The following is a 25,582-nucleotide window of genomic DNA, read 5'->3' as shown; positions in this document are numbered from 1 at the left end:
GGCCATGTGACCCGAGTAGGAGACTTGAAGTGTGTATGGGAGTGAAGCCAAAGGAGCGAGAGTTTCGGTGGGGTTGGCAACTTTGGAGGGCACTGGGGCAAGGAGGGACCCAGTGGATACAATTACTAAGAAGCGTCTAATCTGTTAGAAGGACTTACTCAGAACGTATACCCTGGCATGTTCCAGGGGGGATTCAAGGCTGCTGGCAGAAGTTAAGAGTGTTCTCATGAACCTGCCTTGGAGAAAAAACACTGGCCTGGAACCTGGTTCATCCATGAAGTGTGTAAACCACACTGTGGGTTGGACTGGCTTTTGTTCCAAAGGTAACTGCATCTAAGAGAAAGGGATTTTTTGGGCTCTGGCTGGAGGAATTTACTTGATTCAGTATAAAAATAAGAAGTATAAGGAAAAGAAAATGTGCTACTCTCCTTCCTCCAGAGTGAGACTTGCATGTAATCATGTGTGCTATTGCACAAGCATCAAATCTCCACTCTGGCTGCCGCCATCACCTGCTGGAACCCACAGCTCCCCTCTTCTTGTGCCTCTCGCCAGTGGGCAAGTGGCAGCCAGGAGGAGTGATGCACACTGCGGGGGCCACAGGGACACCTCTGCTTCCTGTGTGCTCTCGGCCTGACACACCGTCTCCCCCATCAGACTGCAACCAACTCGCAGCCAGAGCCGTGTAGGCTCTCCTCACAGGAGCCTTACTTAAGAATGCCTGTTGGATTAAATACAGGTTACTGGAAAAGCCCCAAAGGGGAGGGACTGAAGTAGACGCAGGTGTGTGTATATGTATATTTTATTGTGGTGCGTTTGCCCGTTTCACCCTTTGGAAGGGGACGATTTAGTGGCAGTGATTATATTCACCATCCCTCTCTCTCTCTCCGTCGAGGCTTCCTGGGGATGAGCTGCCGTCTTGTCGGGGACAGGGACGAGGCTTCTTAGGGTCCCCTGAGAGGCGACACAGGGGCTTTGGAGGGAAGGCGGGGACGCACAGGCTCTGCTCCTGGCGTCCCCCCGCGGCTGCCTGCGAGCTCGGGGTGATGCACTGTGCCGGCAGCTCCCGCGGGCCTCAGGAGACCACGGGGCGCCGGAGCTACACCAGGACGGACGCCCGCAATGCCTGTTCCACCAGTGCAGGATGGGGCCTGGAGGCTCCGCGCTCAAATCCGGCGTTGCCGCAGGGCCACCAGGTGGCGGTCAGGAGCTGCTGGCTGGCGCCGGGCTCCTGCCGGCTGAGAGTTGAGGGGGATGGATCCTTTCCCACGGATGCCAGCACGAGCACCACCCCCTGGGCAGATCTGTCTCACCATCCTGGAGGTCACAGGGCCAGCAATCAAGGTGGCAGGAGGGCCCAGCGCCCTGTAAACCTGTGTGCCGCTCCCGGCGTCTGTGGCTTGCTGACCAGCCTTGGTGTTCTTCGGCTCGCAGACGCATCGCTGGAGCCTGCCTGTCGCCACAGGCGCCGCCCTGTGTCTGTCTCCTTTTTAGAAGGATGTCAGCCGTAGTGGATACGGGCCTATATACTCCAGGACCATCTCCTCCTTAATTCTACATCCGATGACCCTATTTCCAAATAAGGTCACATTCTGAGGTACTGGCGGGGGGGTGGGGAGGGGGGTTTAGGATTTCAGGATACATTTGGGGGACAGAATTCAGCCCGTACCAGGTGACAGGAAAATTAAACCAGGCTCACACAGTCCCCCTCCCAGAGCGAAAGGCCGTTTTCTTAAGCTCCCCCCCCCCCCCAGGAAGCCTGCTCCCCAGAAGCACGGCCCTGCTGGTGGGCCCCACGGGACGTGACACTGAGTTGTCCTTTCCACCGGACCAGGGGTGCCCCAACCCGGGCCCCTTACGGGCTGACTTGTCTTGCAGAATCAGCTGTCTGGGAACCTGCTGAGGAAATTCAAAAACAGCAATGGATGGCAGAAGCTGTGGGTAGTCTTCACAAACTTCTGCCTGTTCTTCTACAAGTCGCACCAGGTATGTGCCCAGGGTGGCGGCTGGGGAAGAGCCTGAAGGACCCTCCCTCCTCGGGGAGCAGGCAGCTTTCCTCTGGAAGGATGAACAACTTGACCCCCAAGCCGCCCAGGTGTCGGAGGGGGGGGGCCTACAGCAGGCTGGGCAAGGCCACGGCCATCAGAGACCCCGCAGCTCCAAGCGAAGGCTGACATTCTCCACTTGCCCAAGGGCTGCGCGTCTGCTGGTTGGATGCGGGGAGGGAGGCGCGGGTGATGTCACCGGTGGCCGACACGACGCATCCGGGCCCGGACCTCAGCCCAGACCAGCTGCTGCGGGCAGGTGTGCTCCCACCTTCTGTGCCCCCTTCCAGGACAGTCACCCCCTCGCCAGCCTGCCTCTGCTTGGGTACTCGCTCACCATTCCCTCCGAGTCCGAGGACATCCACAAGGACTACGTGTTCAAGCTGCATTTCAAGTCCCACGTGTACTACTTCAGGGCTGAAAGTGAATACACGTTTGAAAGGTAAAAGTCCCCCTACACGGGGCACCCGCAGAGAAAGGACACTCTCTTCTTCTGCACAGCAGGTTTTCTCCCAAGTGAGCAAGTGCATAAGGCCTCCTAGCAGCAGCTACTTGCTGCCTGGGCATTGACTCCCTTCCAGAATGGGCTTCTTGTTCTCACCCTGCTACTTGCTTAAAATGAAAGCGCTTCATAAGATCTGGGCTCTGTCTGCCCAATGCAAGTACACGTCTGTTTTCGCAGGAGCAAGTGGAACCGTGACTTTCCCTGGGACACATCAGCCCATAACCTGTACGCTAGTTCACACCACGCGGGGTACACTTTTCCGTCTCTAACTTGTGTTTTTCCAGTCAATGGGTACAGTAGTTGCTTCATCCCGTGGCCAACAGGCTAAGTAACCTTCAAGTCAAATGCCTCTTAGAGTTCGTTCCCTTACCCATGAGACTGGCTCCGTGGTGTGGAGACCCAGGGCAGCGGTCTTCCTTTAGCCAAGAAATGAAGGAGCCCGGCTCTCCCCGTGGCCATATTCAAGTACAAATCCTGGGCCTTGCATCCTGGGGCGGGCTCTGAAAGCAGTGTCACTGCTGAACCACCACCTGGGCGAGGGGGGCAGGGGTGGTCCTTGGGCAACGGACCAGACAGGGCAGCTGCTGCCGCCACCCCCGAGGGAGAAACTTTTCTCCTGACAACCCACAAGGGTTTCTGATCAATGGGCCAGTCACCCGTGCACAAACTCACGTACAGTTAGTTCACGGGAAACAGCACCGTGGTTTAAGAGCAGGGTCGAAGCCGCCGTGACACCCACGCCAGAGCAGCGGGGCCCTAAGCTACACTGGTTGAAAAGGGAGCCCACGGGGGTAGCACTCCTCAGATTTGATCCTGGACTGGAAAACTGAGATGCCATCACTGCTGTGGCAGGGAGCACGTAGCCTTGCAGTGTAAGGTCCTGGGATTAGGGATTTCTAAAGCCCTCTAAGCTCTACAAAGGCGGGGGAAGCTCGGCCGCCCCAGGTCTCCTCCACCTGGCAGTACTGACGTGGTAGACCAGATGACGCTTTGTTGTTGCGGGTGGGGGGCACTCAGCAGCAGCCCGGGCCTCTCTGCCCACTGCTTCTAGACCACAAACAGCCCCACGTCTCGGATGGGCCACACCCCACTGTCCTGAGAAAGGCTGGGAGTGTGCGCTGCCTCGGGCACGTCTGCAGAATGCGCGTGCCCCGGTCAGTGGTTCTCAAAGTGGTCCTCAGGAGTACCTGGAGGAGGCTTTAACCCTGCTTTCATTTACCTGGAAGCTAGGCGCTCACGTGAGATCTCTTCTGCTACAAAAGCAGATTATACACCAGGCAGTTATTAGGTCACGCTGGGGCTTTGTAAGTAACGACCGCCAGGGGTCATGAAGCTGTAACAAACCAAGAAAAGCAGATTTCAGAGACACGGGCTGATAAAAAGTGGCCCCTGACGGTTATTTCACTTTCTTGTCTTAGATGGATGGAGGTGATCCGAAGTGCCACCAGCTCGGCCTCCCGTGCCCACGTTCTGAGTCACAAAGAATCTCACGTGTATTGATGGCAGGACGGGACACATGTGTTGATTGTTTCAGCAGTGGCGACTTTCCCTGAAGACATTTTCTTTCTTCTGTATTAATGAAGCCTAGTAAAATTAACACCTGTCTGTCTGGAAAACAAAATACATGGTTTCACAGCGACTCTCATCTGTCTCCACAGAACCATTTTAAACCTTGTCTTTGCAGCTGTTAATTTCTCATCGGAACGGGACCGCACCCCTGCCGTCATGCCCTCGGTGGGCTGTCTTCAGCTTGTGCCAGTATTAAAACATTGTCACGGATAGAGTGCCGAATGACATTTTTTCCCTCCGCAACTGCACCTTAAAGTCAGTACAAACACATCCATGCAACCAAAAGACAGGGCAAGGGCTCTTTTTTTAAAAAGATGATTGATAAACTTATGATTTTGATTTCTAGGCTGCTGCATTTTGCAAAATGGATTTTCCATTGTTTGTTTGCGATACACTTGGCAGTCTTAAGCAAATGAGATCATTTTCAGATTTTTTTTTCTCACTCTTTCTACTTTTATAATGATAGAAAATTAGTAGGATTTACTTTTTTGATAAACGAGCGGTTTGCAGCATCCTGTGTTCCACTGGGGGCTGCCGGCTCCAGTGAAACGCTGGTTCCCAGACCTATTTCTTGGCACAAGTTGACCAAATTGTTTAAGCGATGACTATTTACAAAGTGTAGCAGGTTGTTTTCTGTTAAGAGAAGCGGAAATCCAGTGCGCTCTCTGGACTGTCGGTGTACTGAGTGGCGTATCCGATGGGAGGGTAGTAAGCTGTGGTGTTCTGCTGTATGTTTCACAAGCATGAGAACCTGTATGTCAGTGACCAGGGCCATTTGTGCTGTGTTACGTTGTGGAGCGTGTCTGAGCTTCCCGTGGAGGCAGGAGCTCTGAGTCACAGTGTGTCGTCCCCTGGCTCCCGTGATCAGACCTGTATCCTACTGCAACTGTGGTTTGGAACTGCACACTCAATAGTGTTATATATATCGTGCCTGTCTTCACAAACCATTCTTTTCTCCTTTTTATACTCACCCCCCACCCCGCCAACCTCCCCCCGCCAGCCTGGGGTATGGATATATGACATTGCACATCCTTGATAGTCGGACAACACAGGGAACAGGGTTCCAGTAACTGCTGGGGCCCACAAGTCAAAATCCGTTTGCCTATATTCTCCATGGGGCTCAGGTGGCTGCTATTCCCTTAGTATTGTTAAGTCCTTTTCTGATGCCGCCCCCAGAGGGGGCGACCCATCCACCACGGTTCCCTTCCAGTGCCCCACACCACAGCTGGGGGCCCTCACCTAAGACACCCAGGACCACCCCGACTGGGGGGCTGTGACCGGCGCACGTGGAAACATACAAATGGACGATGAGTAGCTCGAGATGTGTGTGAATCATTTGCCTTACAGTCTGTACAGACGGTTTTAAGTACTAACAAAAGGGAATAAAAATACCTCATGCCACAATCCAGCATCCTGAAGTTTTAAGGCAAAACAACCAACCTTGTCTCTTGTCTTTAATTGAATCTCAGGCAGGTGGGTCGGGGAGTCGGCTGGTCACTGTGGGGTGGGGTGAATGAGCTGTTGAGTCTGTTCTCTTAAGACAGACAACGTATTTTGATACGTATGTGATAACTTTTCTCTGCTTCTTCCAACCTGGGACCGGGAAAGCAGAACATTTCCAGGAGACTGACCGTCAGAGGCTCTAGAAGACAAGGGGTGAGGGCAAGGTGGGCAGGGAGGGGACTGGGAAGCCTTTGACCCCAGTCCCTGGGCCACTGAGATGGCAGAATCATGAGCTTCTCCCTCCAAAAGTCACACCTGTCACTCACCTCTACAAGGCTTGGAGACAAGGTGGTCTCCCAAGTCAGTCTTCTGCTCCCAGCTATGATTCACACCTGTGTCCCCCTGTGACTTCAAAGAAAACCTAAGTGCAAATCATGTAGGCAATTCAAACCACTCCCAAGCTGCCGGAAACATGGAGTTTCAGAGACACCCGCTATCTCAGTTCTTTCTGGCTGCTGTAACAAACATACCATCAACTGGGTGGCTTATAAACAAATATCTTTCTTACAGTTTGGAGGCTGGAAGTCCAAGATCAAGGTCCCAGCAGATTCAGTATCTGGTGAGGGCCCACTTCCTGGCCCACAGATGGCTATCTTCTCTTCTGTGTCCTCACATGGTGGAAGGGGTGAGGGATCGCTGTGGAGTCAGGGCACTAATCCCAGTCCTGAGGGCTCCACCCTCATGACCTAATCATCCCCAAAGGCTCCCACCTCCTAATGCCATCACACTGGGGCTCAGGATCTCAACATATAAATTCAGAGGTGCGGGGGACACAAAGGTTGTCTACTCCCCCTCTACACACAGGACACAATTACAAAAAGAATTATTTCTGTGAACCTTATTGACCCTTGCATGATACAGACCCTGCGCTTAAGAACACACCTTGCAGCGCTCCTCAGTTATTGCCATATTTTATAGCAGAAATACACAAGCCACGTTTAAGGAAGAAAATAGAAAAATGCTCATAAACCTATGTTTTGCCAAAAGAAAGGTACAAAATGCTGCATTCAAACTAAACGCTTCAAAAGACCACTTGGAGAACAAAACCATCAGATCGGGAAGGTGTGTGGCCCTTGGTTACAGCGAGACAATCACACGACTGAGACAGTGCCGAGGCCCCCAGACCACGTGGGTGCAGCCAGTGCAGAAAAGACCACTTCAAAAAGGTATCAACAACCAGCCAGGCACAGCCCCCAACCTCCAAGAGGCCGTCTGTGCTTCTGGGTGAAGCCACCCAGCCATCAGCAGTGTGGGCAGAGAAGCCGCTAACTGCTGGGGTTCAGCGTCCAGAGGCTTCCGAGGGGCAGTCAATCTACCTTGAGTGCTGAGCTCATGGGTCTGGCTAAATACCACCAGCAGTTTATAGGCCCGAGGCAGGTCCTGTTGTAGCTCTGGTCCCTGGTCTGTCTTTTAATAAAGGACTTGAAGTGGACAAACGCTAGCCTCAAGCAGATGCCCTTAAAAATGTATCAGCTGATTTTTCTTTGTCTACAGAAAGTAACAAACCAGGAGAGATTGTAGGGGGAGGTGACCCACTTTGAAAAGCCTGTCAAAGCACATCTTCCCCAAGAAGCTTCATCAACAGAAGACGTTTCCAATAAACTCAACAGAGTAATCTGCCGCTTTGGCCTGGGAGACGGCGCTGTGCTATTACCGTCCAGTGACTGCAGGGCAGCTACTGACCGTTCACAGCACCTCACTTGGCTGGGATCCCGTCTGCCAATCAGTGTAACCATCACTCACATTTGACATGGCGGTCAGTCAGCGTCAAGTCTTGAAACCACTGTCCATTTGCAAATCTGAAGAACTCTACATCAGAAAGCTGCTGTCTACTCTGGCGCTTTCAAGATCAGACAAGCAGCACGGCTCGGGGAACACTGCTCCAGTTCTTCGATTCTTTCTCCAGCAATGGACAAAACTGATCTTCGGTTCATGCCTCACACAGGGAAACAAACAGCTCCGTCATACAGAATACTCTCCGAAACACAAAATGAAATATTCTCAATTTTTATTGGTCAAGTTAACAAACTTGCACAATAGCAATTTGGTTCTATCTCCCCTAACCAAAATATTTCCCTTATAGAAATTAATCCAAATCTACCTTTAATTAAAAAATCACGACAATTTTAAGAGTTTAAAAACTAGCTCCATTCCATTAACAAACCAAAACAATAACCACCCCTCAGACGTCTCTAGCTCAGGCCTCTGTCCTCTCCCTGTAACATCCAGGCCACCAGGCCAGCAGATAACTGACCTTCCGTCCTCAAGTTTACCCAGTAACTTCCCTGCTTCCAAAAGCCTTTGTATTCCACCTCAAGAACTGCTACTCCAACAAGAGATGACGACGATTCGTATCAACAAATAAAAATGTCACACGTACTCAAATCAGTCAAGAATGGCTGCAAGAACTATTTCCCACCCCAGAGACCCAGAGGTTATTAACCCCCTTGGCAAGCAAGACGCTGCCACAAGCCAAGAAAAATACAGACACCTGGCTGACAAACTGCCGGACACCAGCTCCTTTAAGAAAACCAACAACCTTCCCTCCAGGTCCCTGGGAAGACAGCAGTTTTACAGATCAGCAATATCCACCCATATCTTCTCAGGACCGTTTTTTAAAGTTGCATAGGGAGCTGACCTGGACATTCCACAGCTTGAATGTGGGCACTTCTTCCTGGAGCCTCACACACACACACACACCCCCCCACACACCCACACACACCCACACACACACACACACACCCACACACACCCACACACACACACCCACCCACCCACACACACACCCACACACACACCCACACACACACACACCCACACACCCACACACACACCCACCCACCCACACACACACACACACACGGCAGGTGCACTGCCCTCTCAAGAGTCACGTTCCAAGGAGAGTATGCAAAATCTGTGTTATAAAATTTATTTGTGTAAGCATTCAGACATGTTTAGGTGGGAAAGATGATACGCAGATTTCACTACAAGGTGCAACAGAAAACCCTACTGGAAGGACGGTACAGCTGGCGCAGGACTGGCAGGGCACGAATGACAGTGAGACGAGAACACTTCATCGGGGAGAAATTTAAAATAATAATTTAAAGCTTCATGAGGCAAGGTATGTTCCAATTTAAAACACTAAGAAATAGTACCATCGGTGAAAAAGGAAATCAACTTCTAAGTGTACCAAAAGGGTTGTAGGGCAAACAAGAGGAAAATTTGCATTTGTTGAGGTACAAATAGAGGAGTGTTTCATAAGAGGGGCGTTAATTATTATTAATGGCAAACCCTGCAAATACAAAGTAAAACCCAAATCACTGGTCACATAATTCAAAATTTACATGTAATAAAGGCAAGGCAATAGACTCAAGTTACGGCCTGTCAAATATTTACCCCACTGACAGTATCTACAGAAGCACTTGGCCAGTGTGTACACAGTGATCGCTATGCACGCCAAAAGGGTTTCCTTAAAAATGACACTATATACAAATCTGTACACTGATCCACCAGAGCGATTCTCCGTCTCCCAGGGAGGGGGAGTTATCAACGTAAAGCAGGATACCTGAGGTTTCATTTCTTCAGTCACCTTATCATAATCCCAAATATACATTTCAGGGTTTATTTTTGTTTCTAAAGACACTTTCCTTGATATGTGCACTATGGTTAGAATTAAAAACAAGAATAATAAAATAAAATAAAATACTCGCTCGCAGGAGCTGACCCTCCCCACCCCATCTGGAGACTTCATCAGGCCCTGGACAGGCGACCTCGCTGTGGGGGGTGGGGATGGCCCCCCGCGATGGTGCACCTCTTCAGCGAAGTCAGCAAAGGCTCTCGTTGACTTGTAAAAAGGAGGAGGATGAAGAAGGAAAAAAGGAAAAAGACAAAACCCAAATGCCAAAGGAATTTCAGTGGGATGAAGTTCCTCCACCACTTAGAGAGTATCTAGGAAAAAACAAAAAGAGAAATAGAAGTAAATCAATGTCATTTCTCTAAATTAAAAACAAATTAATTTGCAAAACTTCAAGCAATAATCAAAATCCTAGTTTTTATAGACAATCCCAAGTTACAACAAATTAAGTGGCGCAAGTATCAATGGGCTAATTATTCCATAAAGAATTCATAAAAATTAAGAAAATCATGATTCCAACACTAAAAACTTTTCACAGATAAACGAAAAGTGAAAATGTGTTCAGCCTCCCAGGAGAGAAAAAAAAGACACGAATAGAGCAGTAAATGATACACCTTCACTTATAATCATTTTTTAAAAATTGAAAAATCGATAATACCCAATGACACAGTAAGATCCCAAGGATGCATATGCATGCCAACTTGAGTATCAGTGCAAGAAACCCTTTTTGGCCACACAAATATTGGTGCTTGTTCAAGTAATCCACTTCCTAGAATTGTCTGTTAAATTTTTTGTGATTACAATAATTAGGAAACAATTCTGATGTCCAACAGTAGAGAAATGGTTAAGTAAATTAAGCAAGCTGAATGAACTAAAAGAGATTAAAAATCATAATAATATTTAAGCAATATGAAAAATTCCACACAGGTTAAGAAGTTAAGAAGTGTACACAGAATTATACATGTCTAGTTTTACACAATTTATTCTACACGAACACCCAAGAATATCTAAAAACTTGGGTAAGTTCATGACTTGTATACAACAATGGAAGGCAACGCACTCAAAACGATGATGGTGGGATGGGCACTTTCTCCCGTTTCCAGTAATTCTGCAGCACCGTCTCACTTTGGAACACCAAAAAGGGGGACGGGTGCCCTTCGTGGCCAAGATTCCCTCAGCAGCCTCAAAACCGGGGTGGTCACCCAGCCACAGGAGACGGCTGAGGACGAGTTTAATGGGACTCGTAGCCAACATTCCAAACTAGAGCTCCTCTTTTAAGGCATTTAGAATACATGGCACTTGCCCAGGGAACGAATGATTAGGAAAGCACGCTTTAGCCACCGATACTGAGACTCACTTTTCGAGAGATGTAAATGCCCAAGTCATGGGAGGAGTTGATGCCACACAAAAGAATCCACACATTAACTCAAACTAAGATATACAAAAGCCTTTGAAAATGCTTTGGACAAAAGCTGGTCCTCGTCGTTTCTGAGGCGACCCACTGGAGTGATGCATTCAGGAGCAAAACGGGTCTGAGGTGTCAGCAATGGCCACTGTGCTTTGGTGGCCTCTGGATAGGGGACACACGAGAAGAGCTCGGACAGCCCAGAAGGGACCAGGCAGGGAGCTCCTGGAGCAGGGTCATCTGATGGCTGAGGAGAGAGAGTCCCACGTCACGAAGGACAGAAGGACAAGAGAGAACTAGGGAGAATGGGAAGTAAAATGTTGACCATAATGCAGACGGCAGGCAGTTACATCTGTGTTACGTACGGTCACACTTGCCACAGTGGCTCCCAGCACCGACTTCACAGTGAGATGTGCTGTTTAAGTGTGAAACACACACTGACTGCAAAGGCTCAGCCCTACAACGAAGGTGAAAGACCTTTACATCGAAATAAGATTCTGGATGCAGTGGGTTAAGAAATAACGCTATTAAAACCAACTTCACCCAAAAAGCATACTGGAGTCCTTCAACTGCCTCAAAATTGAAGGCAGCCAAGTCAACAGTCTATTCTCCAGCCTAAACCTGAGAGGTTAGAAAGTTGGGATGTTTTCATGAGGGAGCCTGAGTTCTGCAGAACAAACCTGAGGGTTTCTCTGATGTCCCACTTTAGAGGGACACTTCACAGGACAGCGGGGAGCCCCTTCATCACCACTTCTAAGGGGCAACAGTGACCCTACACGCCCCAAACTTCTCCATGCGCCGTCCAGCCGACATCTCAGAAAAGATCTGAGACGCTCCTAATTCCCATCAAGGACCAGCCGTCCTTTAGAAAAAGCTCGCTTCCTGGACAACACACCTGGAAGGTGAATTTCAAAGCACTGATCTGCCTGGCGTTTCGGGGAGAGATAAAGGTTCGGGGTGTGCAGGAGAGATCGGGTCACAGAGCTGCTGGACGGTTCACCTCCACCCTCTCCGACACCCCCAGTGACTGCACGTCTGTGACCTCTTCTAGAACAGGGAAGCTCCCCAAACAAGCTTGAGGGACCGGGTAGGGGGACAGATTGGCAGCCCCGCTTCCTCTTCACCGTGGAGCCCGTGCCACCAGGGCCGCTGGCGGGGACAGGGCGCCCCCCCGCAGGCTGCCGCGGACAGAGCTCCCTGCCACCACGACAAGGCTTCCGGGGCTGAGGCGGAGCCGAGAACCAGCACAGCCCTCACAAGGACGGCATCTGTGTCCGCTGTCACGGAACGCACCGAGCCCCCATCTCTGGTGTTTCTGGACACCTGGCTTTAAAGCATAAAACCAAACGGAGGGCTTCCCTGGTGGTGCAGTGGTTGAGAATCCGCCTGCCAATGCAGGGGATACGGGTTCGATCCCTGGTCTGGGAAGATTCCACATGCCACAGAGCAACTAAGCCCGTGTGCCACAACTACCGAGCCCACGTGCCACAACTACTGAGCCCACGTGCCACAACTACTGAAGCCCACGTTCCTAGAGCCGGTGCTCCGCGACAAGAGAAGCCATTGCAATGAGAAGCCCGCGCATCACAATGAAGAGTAGCCCCCGCTCGCCGCAACTAGAGAAAGCCCACGCAGCAACGAAGACCCAACGCAGCCAAAAATAAATAAATAAAATAAATCAATTTATTAAAAAAAAAAAAAAAAAAAAAAAAAACCAAACGGAGAGTCCGGGCTCGGGACTGCACTCCTCTGGCTGGTCACGAGGCAGCACCGGGGGAGCAGACCGGCACCCTGAAGTCATCCCGTGCTTATGCAGCAAGAGCCACCACCACAAAGTTCTGTGGTCCCTCCCAGTAGTGTCCAGGTTCACCTGGTTCATTCACACCGATTTCTCTAATTCAGGAGAACAGCCTTCTCTCCCTCGATTCTGCTTCAAGCCCCCGGCCTGGAAGGCACCAGGCACGGGCGGCACTCACCTCTGCAGCCGCTGCACGAGCTGGGCCACCATGGTGTCCGAGATGCCGGGGCAGGCCTCCTCCGCCAGGTAGATGGCCCCGCGCAGCTCCTCGATGGACCCCAGGTTGCCTCCACACGCCTGGCTCTTCTCCTTCAACTGAAAACACCAAAGCGAGGGACGGCGTGACTCACCCGAGCACGGGAAGCCACGGGCGTCTGTTTAAGGAGAGACACGACCCAACTGCCCCGGCCCCAGGGTCAGCTCGGATCCCTCCCCTTCTGGAGGCTAAGAGCACCGGGCACAGGCCGGGCCTGAGCCCCACCCCAGTCTCTACCCTTCCCCGGGAAGGAAACACACCGGCTTCTAGGCGCCTTTGCAGAATGTGATCGTGGCATCTGCTCCCTCTGCTTTCTTTTTCCATTTCAACCCTCATCTTCCACCAGCAAAGCCATGTCACGCCCACTTGGCTCTGGTGTGCGCCCCGAAGCTGCGGTGCGGGCCACGCACACAGAGCTCCCGCGGTTACCGGGCTGGCGCTGAGGCCTGCGGACAGACTGCCTTTGTGGGCAGGGTGCTGCCGAAACACTCCATGTCATGTAAACAGGCAACAGCCCTAAATCCTGGGAGGCTGGTGTCCTCTCGGCACCTCTGCGCCCACGGGAAACCACGCCGGTGTCTGCAGGCACCTCCCACAGTTTAACGTCAACTCCCGTCTTTCCGGGACGCACCAGGAGGAGGGGGAGCTGCTGGGCACACGACCCAGAGCCTCCAGCAGCTTCTCGGGCTGCTGGGCCCACACGCCGCCACCCCGGCGTCAGGCTCACTCTCCGCCCGTGGCTTCTCCCCTCCCAGCTACAGGGACAGACAGAGGGACAGGACGGGCCTGGCGCTGAGGCCGGAGTGTCTGTGCCTGTTCCACGGGGTCAGCGACTGCAACAGTCAGCCTGGAGGCGGCGCTTCTGTCCATCTGGGACCCCTGGCCCCTTAACGACTAAACACAACCGGACTTACAAGCCCCGAGTGGGCAGCCCGCAGCCTGCCCCCCGACCTCCCTCCACTGCCCCCCGCCGCTGCTGCCCGCGGCTGCCGGACGCGCCCCGTCACCACCACTTGAGGGAGCCCCTGGCCCATACTGAGGGCCCCCCGGGAACGTCCTCATTCGTAACGTGGGGAGACGCTCCGTAAGTAGCGAGTTTGCGGAGTATTATGCAAATAATGCACATCGGACACTCTGAACGTGAGGTTACCAAACATTAATAACAAAAACATACAGGAAAAGATGCCTGTGAGGTCACCTTTAGGGCAGCTGAACAAAATCAAAACATTAGTACATTTAGGATTAGTTCATTAATTCTGGATAATGCCTTCCGAATAGTTTTTTTTTCATGTGCCCAATAAGAAACAGACAGCTTCAGACAAATGAGAAAGAAAATCTATGCCCTTTTCCCCAGTTGCCCAACTATCCTAGTAAAATGCAGTCAGGGTCGCGGGAAAGCAGGGGAGTATCTGGAAAACCTGACGGGCCAATTGCCCAAAGAACCTAACAAAGAGCAAACAGGGTCCAAAAGGCATCCCAGGCCAAGGCCGCAGGCAGAAAGCGACACAGAGGGGCCTCCGCCTGCCCTGTTGCTGTTCACTTTTCCCCCTGAACCCAGAGTGCTCAGTGGTTTCAACCTATCCCTTGGGCACACTCGTGAGACAGATCTGGGTCGGGGAAGGCCTGGGAGGACTGAGGCCATCCAGGAGCACCGCCAAGGGGGAGGCACCGTGCGACTGGGGCTCAGGCCAAGCGGAGGCCAGGCATGCGCCCATGGGTGGCACTTCCTTCCCACCCTGGGCCACCCACCTCAAGTCCAAGGATCCCCTGCTACAGCCTCCCTGGAGAGCTCTGGATCACCACCCAAACAGAAGGTACTAGGTGACTCACTCCGAATTACCTTAAAGGCAGCCAGCCTGAGCCAGGAAGGGGCACAAGAAAGTGACAGGAAGGGGTTATTTCCAACTTATCCTCCAATCAGCTACTAACCAGATGAGCAATGTTCACCCTCATAAAACCCACTCTTGAAACACCTCCAAATGCTGTACGTATACACATACCTACAGGGGGCAGGGTCCCCTGAAAGGGCACTCGTTTGCAGTGGCCGCTCACCAGCAATCAGGGGCCCTGCTGGGTGAGGCCACTACTCTGGGGGCTCCACAGGAAACACGAGGACCCCAGGGAATCTGATGTCTCCTTAAAGTAAAAATCTGCTTTTCACATTGCCATACATTAAGTCTGTCGAGGCAAAGATGTTAGGCTGCACCCAACTAGATTTTGTAGAAAGCAGCACAACTGAAGTTAAAAATTGCCCCAGTAACGTACAGACTGGGGCTGGGTTGCTGCCATCCCACGTGCACACTCCCGGCAGCGACACAGCGACAGTTCCCGGGGGAGGGGCTGGACGGAAGACGGCCCCCGGGAAAGCAGGAGGCGTTCCTGGAAGGCAGGGGCCCATCCATCCCAGCTGGCCTCCCAGAGCCAGCCAGTCTAACCCCCCGAATTCCACAGGCAACCCTGCCACAGATGGGGCAACTGCTCCCCCTTCTTCCCCTCGCACCTCCCCAAAGGTCAACTGGGCATCTTACCTCTGCAAACAGCGGAGAAATAATTGTAGATAAACACTGAGAGAAAGGCCTCTTTGGGATGTCTTTCATCTTGGGGGGTGGGGGGGGGGGGGAAGAGTAATAAGAAATATTTAATACTCACATTTGCAATAATTCAGTGAACTTCAGATACACGTCTGCTGTAGCATCTGCATAGGACTGTCCTACTGTGTTTTCCCTGGACTACGGAGGACTACAGACACCACGCCCGGGGGAGGGGCACCAGAGCGCCAGGAAGCGGTACCCTGCGTGGACACAGGCGATGCTGCATTGCACCGCTGAGCCACGTGTGGAGAGGAGCTGACTGACGAAGGCCTGGAAATGGCATGCACATCAGAGCTGGCTGTTGGAAGTGGCTGTCCTATGACAGTGCTGCCTTTTGTTTCTTCTGCAGCCTCTATCTGAACACATAATGACCCCTATCTGCTTCTCAAAGCAGGATTTGTAGGGTCACCAGGGGACAGCCACTGGTCTGCACTTGCTGAAGAGAAACTACACCACTGTGCTTCAAAACGATCCTAAAACTACAGCTTTTCGTTAACTTAAACGGGCACAAAACCAGTTCATCAAAATTAAGTACATAGGTACCAAAAGCAATATATTTATTTTTAAGATTCCTTAAACAAAACTCAATCCCAAAATTACGGTACCTTGATGAGTAACGCCAATACGCGACACAGGCCTAGTCTCATCAAGAGAGCTGGAAAGTCGTTTCAAACACTAAACCCACCTCCCCACTCCCCCGCTATGTGAAAGTGTCAGGAAATGCTGATCTGGCAGCAGGGCTACAGGGAGCAGCAATCAGCACCGCAGAGCGGACCAGAGTCCAGACTCGCGGGCCGGCCTCGCTGGGGAGTCGGACAGAACATCGTCTCCTGATCTGTCAATACCCTGACAGCAAAATTCCACAACAGGCTGCGCTGAGGGGCCACAAAGACCACGAAAAGAGCACGCTTCACACACAAAAGTGACTCAAAAATGCTGCTGACTGATGCCAAGTGTTAGTCACTGTGCACGAGCAAACGTACCTTATTTCTTTCTAAATCCGACGGCTGAAGAGCTCCATTCTCAAGACTCTTTGGATCTTTCTCCCGGATCGTGAAGATCCAGTCCCCTGAGTCGCTGCCTCCGGATGCTTGGCCATCTGTGTCCGTTTCCCTTAACACAGAAATGCAGGTGACCCCGTGAGTGAGTGCCAGCTCCGCGGGGAGACCCCCCCCACGCTCCATGCCCGCCTCCGGTCCTGTCCCCTCCCCTCCAGGCCCTCCTGGGCCGCAGAAGCCGAGCCTGCCTCCAACCTCACAAAGAGAGACCCTGCCGGCACGCGGTTCCCATAGAGCTGCCGCACCCACACCATCTCTCCTGCGTCTCTTCTCCTGGAGAACCATCTCCACCGGCTCCGTCCCACCACACCTGAGCGTGCAGTCCTTCTGCTAGCTCAGCGCCGCTCCCCGCCCTCAGCCCCAGGGCTTGCAGGCGTCACCTACACTCCCACCTCCGTCTCTTACCTCCCACTCACTCCAAAATCTACCCCGTCCCTGCAACTGCTATGGCCAAGGCCCCCTGTCCCCTGCCCGCCTCCGGACAAGGAGCCACTGTTCCGTCCTCATCATCCTGCCTGCAGGCTCAGCAGCAAATGCTCCCACTGACCACCCTCCTCCAGAAGCCCTGGACTCCTGGGGCCACACCGCGCCCAGATCTCCTGCGACCCGGCTTGTCCGCAGGTTCTTCCTTCACGCTGGTGTCTCCCAGCATGTGGTCCTCGGCCTCTGGCCCTTCTCCGCAGGTACGTTCTCAGGGCTCCAGTGACCGTTCACGGAGTGGTGGCTCTAAACCCATACCGTCTGCCTAGATAACCCGCCTCAGCACCAAATCTCGATGCTGCTCTAAACTGGACACATCCTCCTGGACGTCTGAACGTGTCCCGCATCAAACCCAGCTTCCTGTGCCCTGGCCTCCCCAGACCAGCCTCTTCTCCACTGCTGTCTTCTCAGGGGACCCGCGACACTGCTGAAGCCGGACCGTCTCCACCTGCGGTACCCAGACCCACAGTAAACGTCTGGACTCTCCCTGCCCATCTCGTCATCCCCATGCCCACCACCCTCATGGTTCAACGTCAAGACCTCAGCGACGCCCTAGTCTGTGGTTCTCACCCCTGACTCTGCAATGGAATCACGTGGGAACCTTGAAAAATATTCTGGGTCTCATCCCACTGCTGGCACGTGGACCTGGGCCGTGGGTCAGCCTGAACTTCTGGCCAAGGTGTGAAGGGGCGCAGGCAAGGAGCCGACCTGCAACACCTCCATTCCTGACCCTCCCCTCACGGCTTCCCTCCTCCTTCACGCCAGAGCAGTCGGTCCAACTCTCCCCACCTCTACGTACCCAAATGGCTCCCAGACCTAATTCATCTCTTTAGCTGATGGATTTCCTAGATGCTTAACGTGACACCAGTTTATAGTAACTTCCTGGCACAGAGCTTTTACAACGCCAGGCATATACCAGAACACAACACAGAATCACTAATACCCTCATTTATATCTTTCTAGAAATATGTTTAAAGCCATTTCACCTGATCAGTAGCATTCTAAAAGCAGGAGGTATAATGAAGGAAGAAGAAACCAGGTCCAGTTCTTTACGCACAGCTCTGTCACAGATTTTACTCAGAGAAACTCCACTGGCAACAAAAAGAGACTCAAAGACTCCCAAATATAGTCCCATACTAACACAAGAAGCACCATCAGCCTGGATTTTTTTTTTAAAAAAAGAAAAGAAAAAAGAAACCCAAAACCCACCCCAACCAAGAGATGAGAATGAACAGGCCCACGTCAAGTACGGCATGGGGCTCAGACACGGCCTGGGACTGGGGACATGCCCCCCCGGTGTGGACTCAGGCCGAGTGGACTTACGTGTCCGAGTCTTCGGAGCTGGAGTCTTCGTGGCTCTGTTCGGCCTTCCACCTCTTGTACCTGTCGATGAGCTCCGTCAAGTAGGATGTTTTCTTTGCATTGCGGATTATGAACTTGTGCTTCAGTAGCTCCTTAGCGGTGGGTCTCTGGAAGACAAACCACCCAACAAACCAAAGAGAAAAAGCATGAGGTCAAGTTCTCTACATTCTACTTGACTCTACCCCAAAGGACAGACTTCTGACTCAAAACGTCCAGCAACCAAGCTAATACACAAAGACAGAGTCCTACTTCAAAGTTTTTTCCTTTAAGACTGAGTCAAAGAATGTCATTTGGCTCCTGTGGGTGGGATCCCGTTCACAGTGTGGACAAGGTATCTAGTATCTAACGGGCCCCTTAACACTCTGGAGGTAACCATCCGATGAAAGCAGGAACCCTCTCCCCAGAAAAATGCATTTACAAAGAAAATGTTGCAGAGGATTTCACAGATAATCATTCAATCATCATTGCTAATGCTGGCAAGAGAGAAAACATGTTCTGTATCACCTTGTTAACTTTCCATCTTACTGCTTGGCTGCATCCCCCAAAATAATAAGATAAATGTTCATTTAAATCCAACTGGAAGAAAGCCAGGAGATACCCGTCCCTTGGACGCTGAAAGGGTACCCACGTTCTCTTAGTCATCAGCCTTCCCAATTCAGAAATGCTGGTTTCCCAGGTCTGCCTTTTTCCTTGTGATCGGGGTGAGGACTTCATCCAGGCTCTGGGCTCAGCATGGCCAGTGAACTCGGCCTCTCGCTTTGCCCTTGAGAGCGGCAAACCCAACTATAGGGAGTATGCTTCCCAAGAAAATCGTGCAGCCCAAATAGGAGCAGACAGCAGGAGCACACAAATCACGCGAGTCAAACCGTGTCCCCACTTGCTCCGAATTACTAAAGCTTCCTAAACAAGAGCCAGGCATGCTTCTCGAACTCAAGCCTGTGAAAACCTGGCTCACTTCAGGCATTTCTCAGTCCCTGTCCACGTGAGCGTCTCTTCCAAGCATCTCATCGTCTCCTCCGTGCGTCTGGGCTGGAGGTCGGGGTGGCGACGTGTGCACTGGGCCAGCAAGCCGACACCACAAACACGTGTGTAATGGGAAGACGTGCAGGCACGTGGGTGTGTCTTCTTGGGGCTCAGAACAAACTCCTGATAACAACGTTCCGAGCCCCACGGACACGAAGAACAGCGGCCCGCCCGGCACCCAGGGAGTGGTGTACTCTGCATCCCCTAGAGGTTCTTAGAAAACGTTGCATTCCTCATTGAATTCCATTACCAAAACCCGTATCATATCAGAAAACCACAGCTAACCACATATTTTTAGATAAGGGTTCGTAAGAAGGGGGAGGGGGGGTCGGTTCAGAAGTTTCAGCCTGACCTGCGGCTAACCCTGCTGGAAAACTCAGAAACAAAACAAGGACGTGTGGTGTTCCACGCAACCCCAGAATACACAGACAACTTTCAAAAAAAAGGTCCTAATTCAGAGAGAAAACTAGGCTCAAGCCATGCTGTCATCACTGCCACGTGGCTCTCCCAGAGTCAACTCAACAGCAAAGACAGTAAGAGGGAAGAGGGGAAAGCAAGGTGGGGGTACATTTCTATCTCGGTCCTCTTTTCCTTCCTGACACATGCCCAGAAGAAACTGAAAACATTTACTTTAAATACCTATTTAGCCACTGTTTTTCAGGCCAGACTTTGCGGTTACTAAAACAGCTAAATAGCCTGACCCTCCACTATAAGTATTAAAAATGTATGATTCCACTTATAATATTAAGGAGAACAGTCTTCAAGCTCAGTGAGGTATGAGATACTAGAAAATCTGAAAGAGAATAAGTAGATTTTTCATCCTTAAAAGATAAAATAACAATAAAAAACAAATTTGCAATTCGAAGAAATTAATCATACCCATTTAGAAAAAGAAAAATAAATGAAATCATGAAGACAGCTGATAATAGTGATTAAAGAAATGTCAGTAAGATGTATCCAGACCCATCAGGCCCCAGAGGAGGAGACGCCCATTCTGATCTCAAAATACTCACAAAGCTCGGCTCCTTGTTCAAACAGGCCTCCACAAACTCCTTGAGGGGTTTGCTGTAGTTTCCTTCCAGCGTCGGGGGGTTGTTCTTTGGAATGAGGAACAAAACCTTCATGGGGTGCAGCTCCGAGTGCGGCGGCTCGCCTTTGGCAAGCTCGATCGCCGTTATGCCCAGGGACCAGACGTCCGCCTGCAACAGCAAAGCATTCAAAGAGACGTACTTCTTAGGAAAACAATCTCAACGTGCTTCTAAGGTTTTGAAAAAGATACTCATTCTTGACTCAAAATAAGAAAAGATAAGCCTTTGGTATAACTTCAAAATAGGCAACACACAGGAGAAAAGTTAACACACAAAACATCTTCTGCCTCGACATGGAAGACGGCTCTTGGCGATTTCTCCTCTTCCCTTTGCTGCTGGAGGTGGGAGGCATTCCACGTTCATTTAAGTCCCCGAGTCAAGGGGACGGGGAACCCGGGGTGAGCGGGGAGGGCGTGTCCGGGGACCAAAGCGTGTTTGCGAACCACCCCATCCAGCGACGCGCAGAAGCCAGCACAGCCCTGCGGCGAGAGCCGGCAGCCTGGCCTCGGACGCGGTTCAGCGCCAGCTCCCCAGCCGGTCCTGCGACCCGAGACAGAACACCTAACCTGTGGAGCCCAGCTCCCTCCTCTGTAAACTGGGATGAACACTAGGGTGGTTGTGCAAGACGCTTCACGTGGCACCCAGGACTTAGAGAAGATGCCCACACATCCACAGACACAGAAGTAGAGAATATCAACCTGAGGCATCCCCACATGCCCGTCACAGGGTTTAATAGTCAACAATCCACCACACAGGCTATGTTTTATCGCCATTATAGCTTAAAGTAAATCACAGGTGTCATGACATTTTTCCCCGAGTATTTCAGTTTGCCAAGGTAAGGGCTTTTAGCAACACCTAAAATTAACAATAATTACCCGATATCATGTACTAATTAAATTTTCTCAACTGTTCAAAACAAGTCTTCTCATGGTTTGTCTATCTGAATCAGGACCCGAGCAAGGCCCGTATGTTGCTCTGACTGTTCGGTCAGCTGAGGCTCTTCTAATCTAGAACCGTCCACCCACAGTCTCCCCAGTGCCCCTGACCTAAGGGAGAAAGAGGCCCCAAATCCTAGATTCCTCTGGGTCCTTCCTGCTGCCGTGCATGCGTTCTTCCAGTTCCTCACTTCCGGTTGAGTGACAGGTCAGCTACATCTAGAGCCTTCGTCATGTTCACTGTCGGCAAGAATCAGGCGCCGAGCGGGGCAGCCGCTGTCCAGCTGCCCAGCCCAGGCTGTGGCCACACCTGCTCAGTGCAGAGATGAATGGGTTCCCTGACCATGTGCTGGGAATGAGAAGCGCTCTGGTCGGCAGGCTTTCTCACAAGCCGAAACCAAGCCACAGCAAAGAAGACAGAAGCTGAAAATGAAGCGGGAACCCCACAGGCAGGCAAAGAACAGGGCGAGGGGCACAGCCTCCTGCACTCGGCCTACACGACCTCCCTGCTCCCGTCACAGCACCGCAAACCCATCCTAATTCCAGGCAATTACGTCAGAACCTAACACATCCCTCACGCCCACTCCACGGCAGGGAAACGGACAGGCTGGAACACTGAGCAGGTCACCACAGGACCCAGACGTTCCCAACCTCTAACAATGCAGAGAGGACTCACCTGCCACGTTCCCACAATCCTAGGACGTACGAGAAGTCCTAGCAGCAATCTCCCCTGGGCAGCGGTGGGTGGGACGACGCCCACCACACCTCCTACTTCCTTCTGTTCCAGTGAAGGTGGGAATAACAGACAGCAAGCCTTGTGGTAAACTCTTTGCACTCAATTTGTACGAAAGGGATGAATCTGGAAGATCCAGTGTCGGGAGTAATGTTCCTACCTTCCTTTCCTCTGCTTTATTTTACATGTGTACTACTTTAAAAATCAGCAGAAGTGTGACGTGTTCCAGGGTCCGACCCCCAGGAGGAGGAAGGTGGGTGCGGTAAGCATCTGTAACCGTGGCGGCCGCAGGAGGACAGGAGAAAGGGCACAGGTACAAGGAGAAAGGGCGAGTTGCAAGAACAGAGGCAAAAATGGCGAGTACGCGACTCCTATACGGTAGCGGTTCCTTTCTCAAGTCTGTGCAACTCCACAGCTGCCTGCCTCTCTTGGATTTCATTCAACTGCTACTGTTTGCAAAGCCTGCCACTCGACAACAATCTGGCTTATGGCCACGCAGATAGAGATAATCCCTGATGGATGCACCTGCAGACCCCCCCAGCATCCCGTCATCACTTAAACACTCTCTGTTTCTGGAAAGCCCAGCCGATGATGGTGTCTGCTAGCAGCCTGGCACGGGAAATGAGCCTGTGCTCATTTCCTTCAGAGACCCGAGGGCCTGCTATCAGGCTCCGGGCCGGACAACTGACAGGCAAGGCAGCAAGAATTCAAGGACCTGCACCTGCTTCCTATCTGACAATACAGACCAACTGAAGTCGACTGATGTAACAGCCTTCCCAGCCCCGCCCATAACACGCCTCCAAGGTCTTCAGAGAAGACGCACAGGCACTGCGCTCACCTTCTTCCCCTGGGAGGGTCACCAGTAGAACCACATCAAGACAAAACGTGTGTCGCTCCCCCAGGCAGCCCGGCCAGGAGCCCGAGACTCGGCCCGGCCCACCCCTTGAACTTCTCTTTGGATCCTCCTAAATCAACCAGGTGCCAGGTGTGCCGCTCTTGACCTCTCGGTGCCCTGGGTCCCCTTCCCGACCCCTGGCTTAGTGCAGAGCTGTCGTCCTCTGTCCCTGGGACTTCTGTGGGGGGCTCCCGAGAGGTCTTCCTGCCTGCAGCCTCCCTCTGCAGACGTCTAACATCCTGCTGCCGAATTTGGAAACCTTGACTGGCACTTGAATAAATGGCAAGCGATTCGGCATTATGTAGCAAAAACCATAAAAATATCCACCCTTGTTAAAACCAATTAATTCCACTTCTAGGAATCTACCCTAAATAAATTTTATATTTAGGAAATGGTAAAGGCTGCCCAAAATACTCAATAGCGGCCTTACTTATGCTAAACCTTAGAAGAATGATGATGTTGCCGTGGCACATTAACTTCCTGAAGTATCAAGTACTCAGCAACGACGTTGATAGACAAACTCAATTGTACTTATGATTCTCTATCACTGTATCTACGAAACATGGCATCAGATTTAGAACATGTGTCTGGATTTTAAAATAAAAGTTACGTGGGGAAGGGCAGTCATTTCCCAAAGCAATTAAAATTGAGGTGTAGGAAGGGAACTGTTTTACCACCATGTGGGAAAGATAGGAAATTTAGCTATTAAGAGAAAACAAACAGTGATTTTCAATAATGAGCCTAAGTCCAAAGTTATAAAGGCAGGTGCTTTGAACTGCAGATATTTCTTTGTGAACAGATTTTTTTTCTCTGTATGTGGTTAGTTCTGGATAGAATTCCCCTAAAAGTGACAACACAGAATTATCTGCTACTGATGAGCACTAGGGGTGAGAGGATGCGAGTCGGGTGCTACCAGTATACAACAACTCTCCAAATCCTTGCAATAATACCAAGTTAAGCAAAAGTAAGCTGGCTACATCTCTGCAGACAAAATACAATTTAAGTGGCATAAAAAATTTATGTATACCAAATATTGTATAAAGAACCACAAGAGGGGGGACTTCCCTGGCGGTCCAGTGGTTAAGAATCTGCGCTTCCACTGCAGGGAGCATGGGTTCAATCCCTGGTCGGGGAACTAAGATCCTGCAAGCTGCGCAGCACGGCCAAAACAAAAAAAAGAAAAGAACCACAAGAGGAAGAGGGGAAAAAGCCATGGAGAACCCCAAGTAACAGTTGTAACTAGTCAAAAACATAGCTCATGGATTTACTAGAAACGATTTGCTTAATTAGATGCAATATTTAGGAACACATTAGTAAGTGGCATCTAGAGGTATAAAACTGTTGATGAGCAACTCCATAGCAATACACGGCCCAACCATCACTTCATGCTAGGATAAAACCTGTCATGAGTCCCCAAGCTGGATGCTTTTCCCACTCGCATCCTTCCCCCACCTCCAGGGCGCATTAGCCAGGAGGTGGGTAAGTCCTGGTCCTGAAGACGGACCAGGGGAGTCCATGGGCTGCCATCGGAAAAGGAGGGCCAGTCACGTACCAGTGGACAGGCTGGCCTTTCTGATTCCAACTGACGGCCAACCCCACTGTGTTTCCACTCATCTTTTTTTTTTTCCATCAACACGTCACTGTTTCCATCTTTCACCATGGTTAGACTGCAAACAGTTATTTCAGACGTGACTGGACACCAAAATAACTTAGCTTGTGCTTGGGTACTAGGCCTACAGATGCTTTTCTTTTCATCTCATTTTTTCCGGTACTTTCCAGATTAAAGACTATGTGCTGCTTTTGAGACCAAAAAAAAGGAAAGTCATTTACAGGAGAATACTGACACCGGCCCCTCAGCCTCTACGGGAGTCGTTTAGTTAACAGGAAGTCTACCACGTTCTTCTCCTCAACCTACAATTCCAGCGCAAACGGCTCTCCTCTCCCCCAGCGGGCTTGGTCTGAACGTCCTTCCCTCGTCTCGGAAGGGCTGAAAGGCCTGCGTCTGTGAAGCCCTCCCCAGATCACTCCGACCTCCTCTCAGCACCCCTGCACCCCGTTCACTGTCAGAGCACCCGACACGCGGTGCCGCGCTCACTCACTGAAGACGTAAATCTTCAGCCCAGCGCTGGGCTCAGCTATGGCAAAGACAGAAGGGATGAGTACAGAGAAGGGGACAAGGGCCTCACCCAAGTCTCCAATCCATCCACTAACACACCAGCCTAATATCCTTACAAAGGAAGGGGAAAAAGATGGAGGTTCTTCGCCGAAGACCTGACTCCATCGATGACCCCACAGGCTTCCTGGGGGCAGAGCAGAGCTCTCCCCTGTGGCCCCATCTCCACAGTCTGGGGACTCCTTACACTAAGCCACCCCAAGTCACCTTAAAAATAATATGCCTCTTAAGGCACACGGGCCAACACGCCTTAGACATGCTGTGCTCAGACCAAGAGCTGAGGCGGCATCATCAGCCCAGGCAAAGGACAAGGGGCCAAATGTGCTGGTTCCAGAGGTGGCTGTGCCAAGCAGGGCTCTAGACGCACACGCGGGACTTAAGGCCAACACCCCCTTCAGCTCAGGGACATGAGGGTGCTGGTGAGGCAGGTACGGTCCATCCTCACCCCAACCCCACCTGCCTTTGAGAATCGGCACGTGTGCCCCAACGTGAAACTGCCGCGAGCACCCTGCTTCCCCAGGGACCCCGGGGC

The 25,582-nt window shown here is 51.5% G+C and overlaps 2 protein-coding genes across 6 annotated transcripts in view; one reads left to right on the top strand and one right to left on the bottom strand.

Moving 5' to 3' along the window:
- The window catches only part of FARP1 (FERM, ARH/RhoGEF and pleckstrin domain protein 1), a 294,466-nt gene extending 290,140 nt beyond the window's left edge, over window positions 1-4,326 (top strand). For all 4 annotated transcript variants that reach the window (XM_057533237.1, XM_057533235.1, XM_057533234.1 and 1 more), the window contains 3 exons: window positions 1,876-1,983; window positions 2,333-2,484; window positions 3,966-4,326. In XM_057533237.1, the coding sequence (XP_057389220.1) occupies window positions 1,876-1,983; window positions 2,333-2,484; window positions 3,966-4,047 (342 nt within the window). In that variant the 3' untranslated portion in view covers window positions 4,048-4,326. The remainder of the gene's footprint in view (window positions 1-1,875; window positions 1,984-2,332; window positions 2,485-3,965) is intronic.
- Window positions 4,327-8,532: 4,206 nt separating this feature from the next.
- Window positions 8,533-25,582, bottom strand: part of STK24 (serine/threonine kinase 24) — a 103,723-nt gene continuing 86,673 nt past the window's right edge. For both annotated transcript variants that reach the window (XM_057533033.1, XM_057533034.1), the window contains exons 6-11: window positions 20,240-20,425; window positions 18,165-18,310; window positions 16,287-16,416; window positions 15,241-15,309; window positions 12,635-12,771; window positions 8,533-9,567 (exon numbers count right to left, since the gene is read on the bottom strand). In XM_057533033.1, the coding sequence (XP_057389016.1) occupies window positions 9,531-9,567; window positions 12,635-12,771; window positions 15,241-15,309; window positions 16,287-16,416; window positions 18,165-18,310; window positions 20,240-20,425 (705 nt within the window). In that variant the 3' untranslated portion in view covers window positions 8,533-9,530. The remainder of the gene's footprint in view (window positions 9,568-12,634; window positions 12,772-15,240; window positions 15,310-16,286; window positions 16,417-18,164; window positions 18,311-20,239; window positions 20,426-25,582) is intronic.

The sequence above is a fragment of the Balaenoptera acutorostrata genome, chromosome 18 (assembly GCF_949987535.1).
Source record: "Balaenoptera acutorostrata chromosome 18, mBalAcu1.1, whole genome shotgun sequence".
NCBI classification, from domain to species: Eukaryota; Metazoa; Chordata; class Mammalia; order Artiodactyla; family Balaenopteridae; genus Balaenoptera; species Balaenoptera acutorostrata.
The sequence above is the reverse complement of the archived record's forward strand: the minus strand, read 5'-3'. Positions and strand labels throughout refer to the sequence as shown.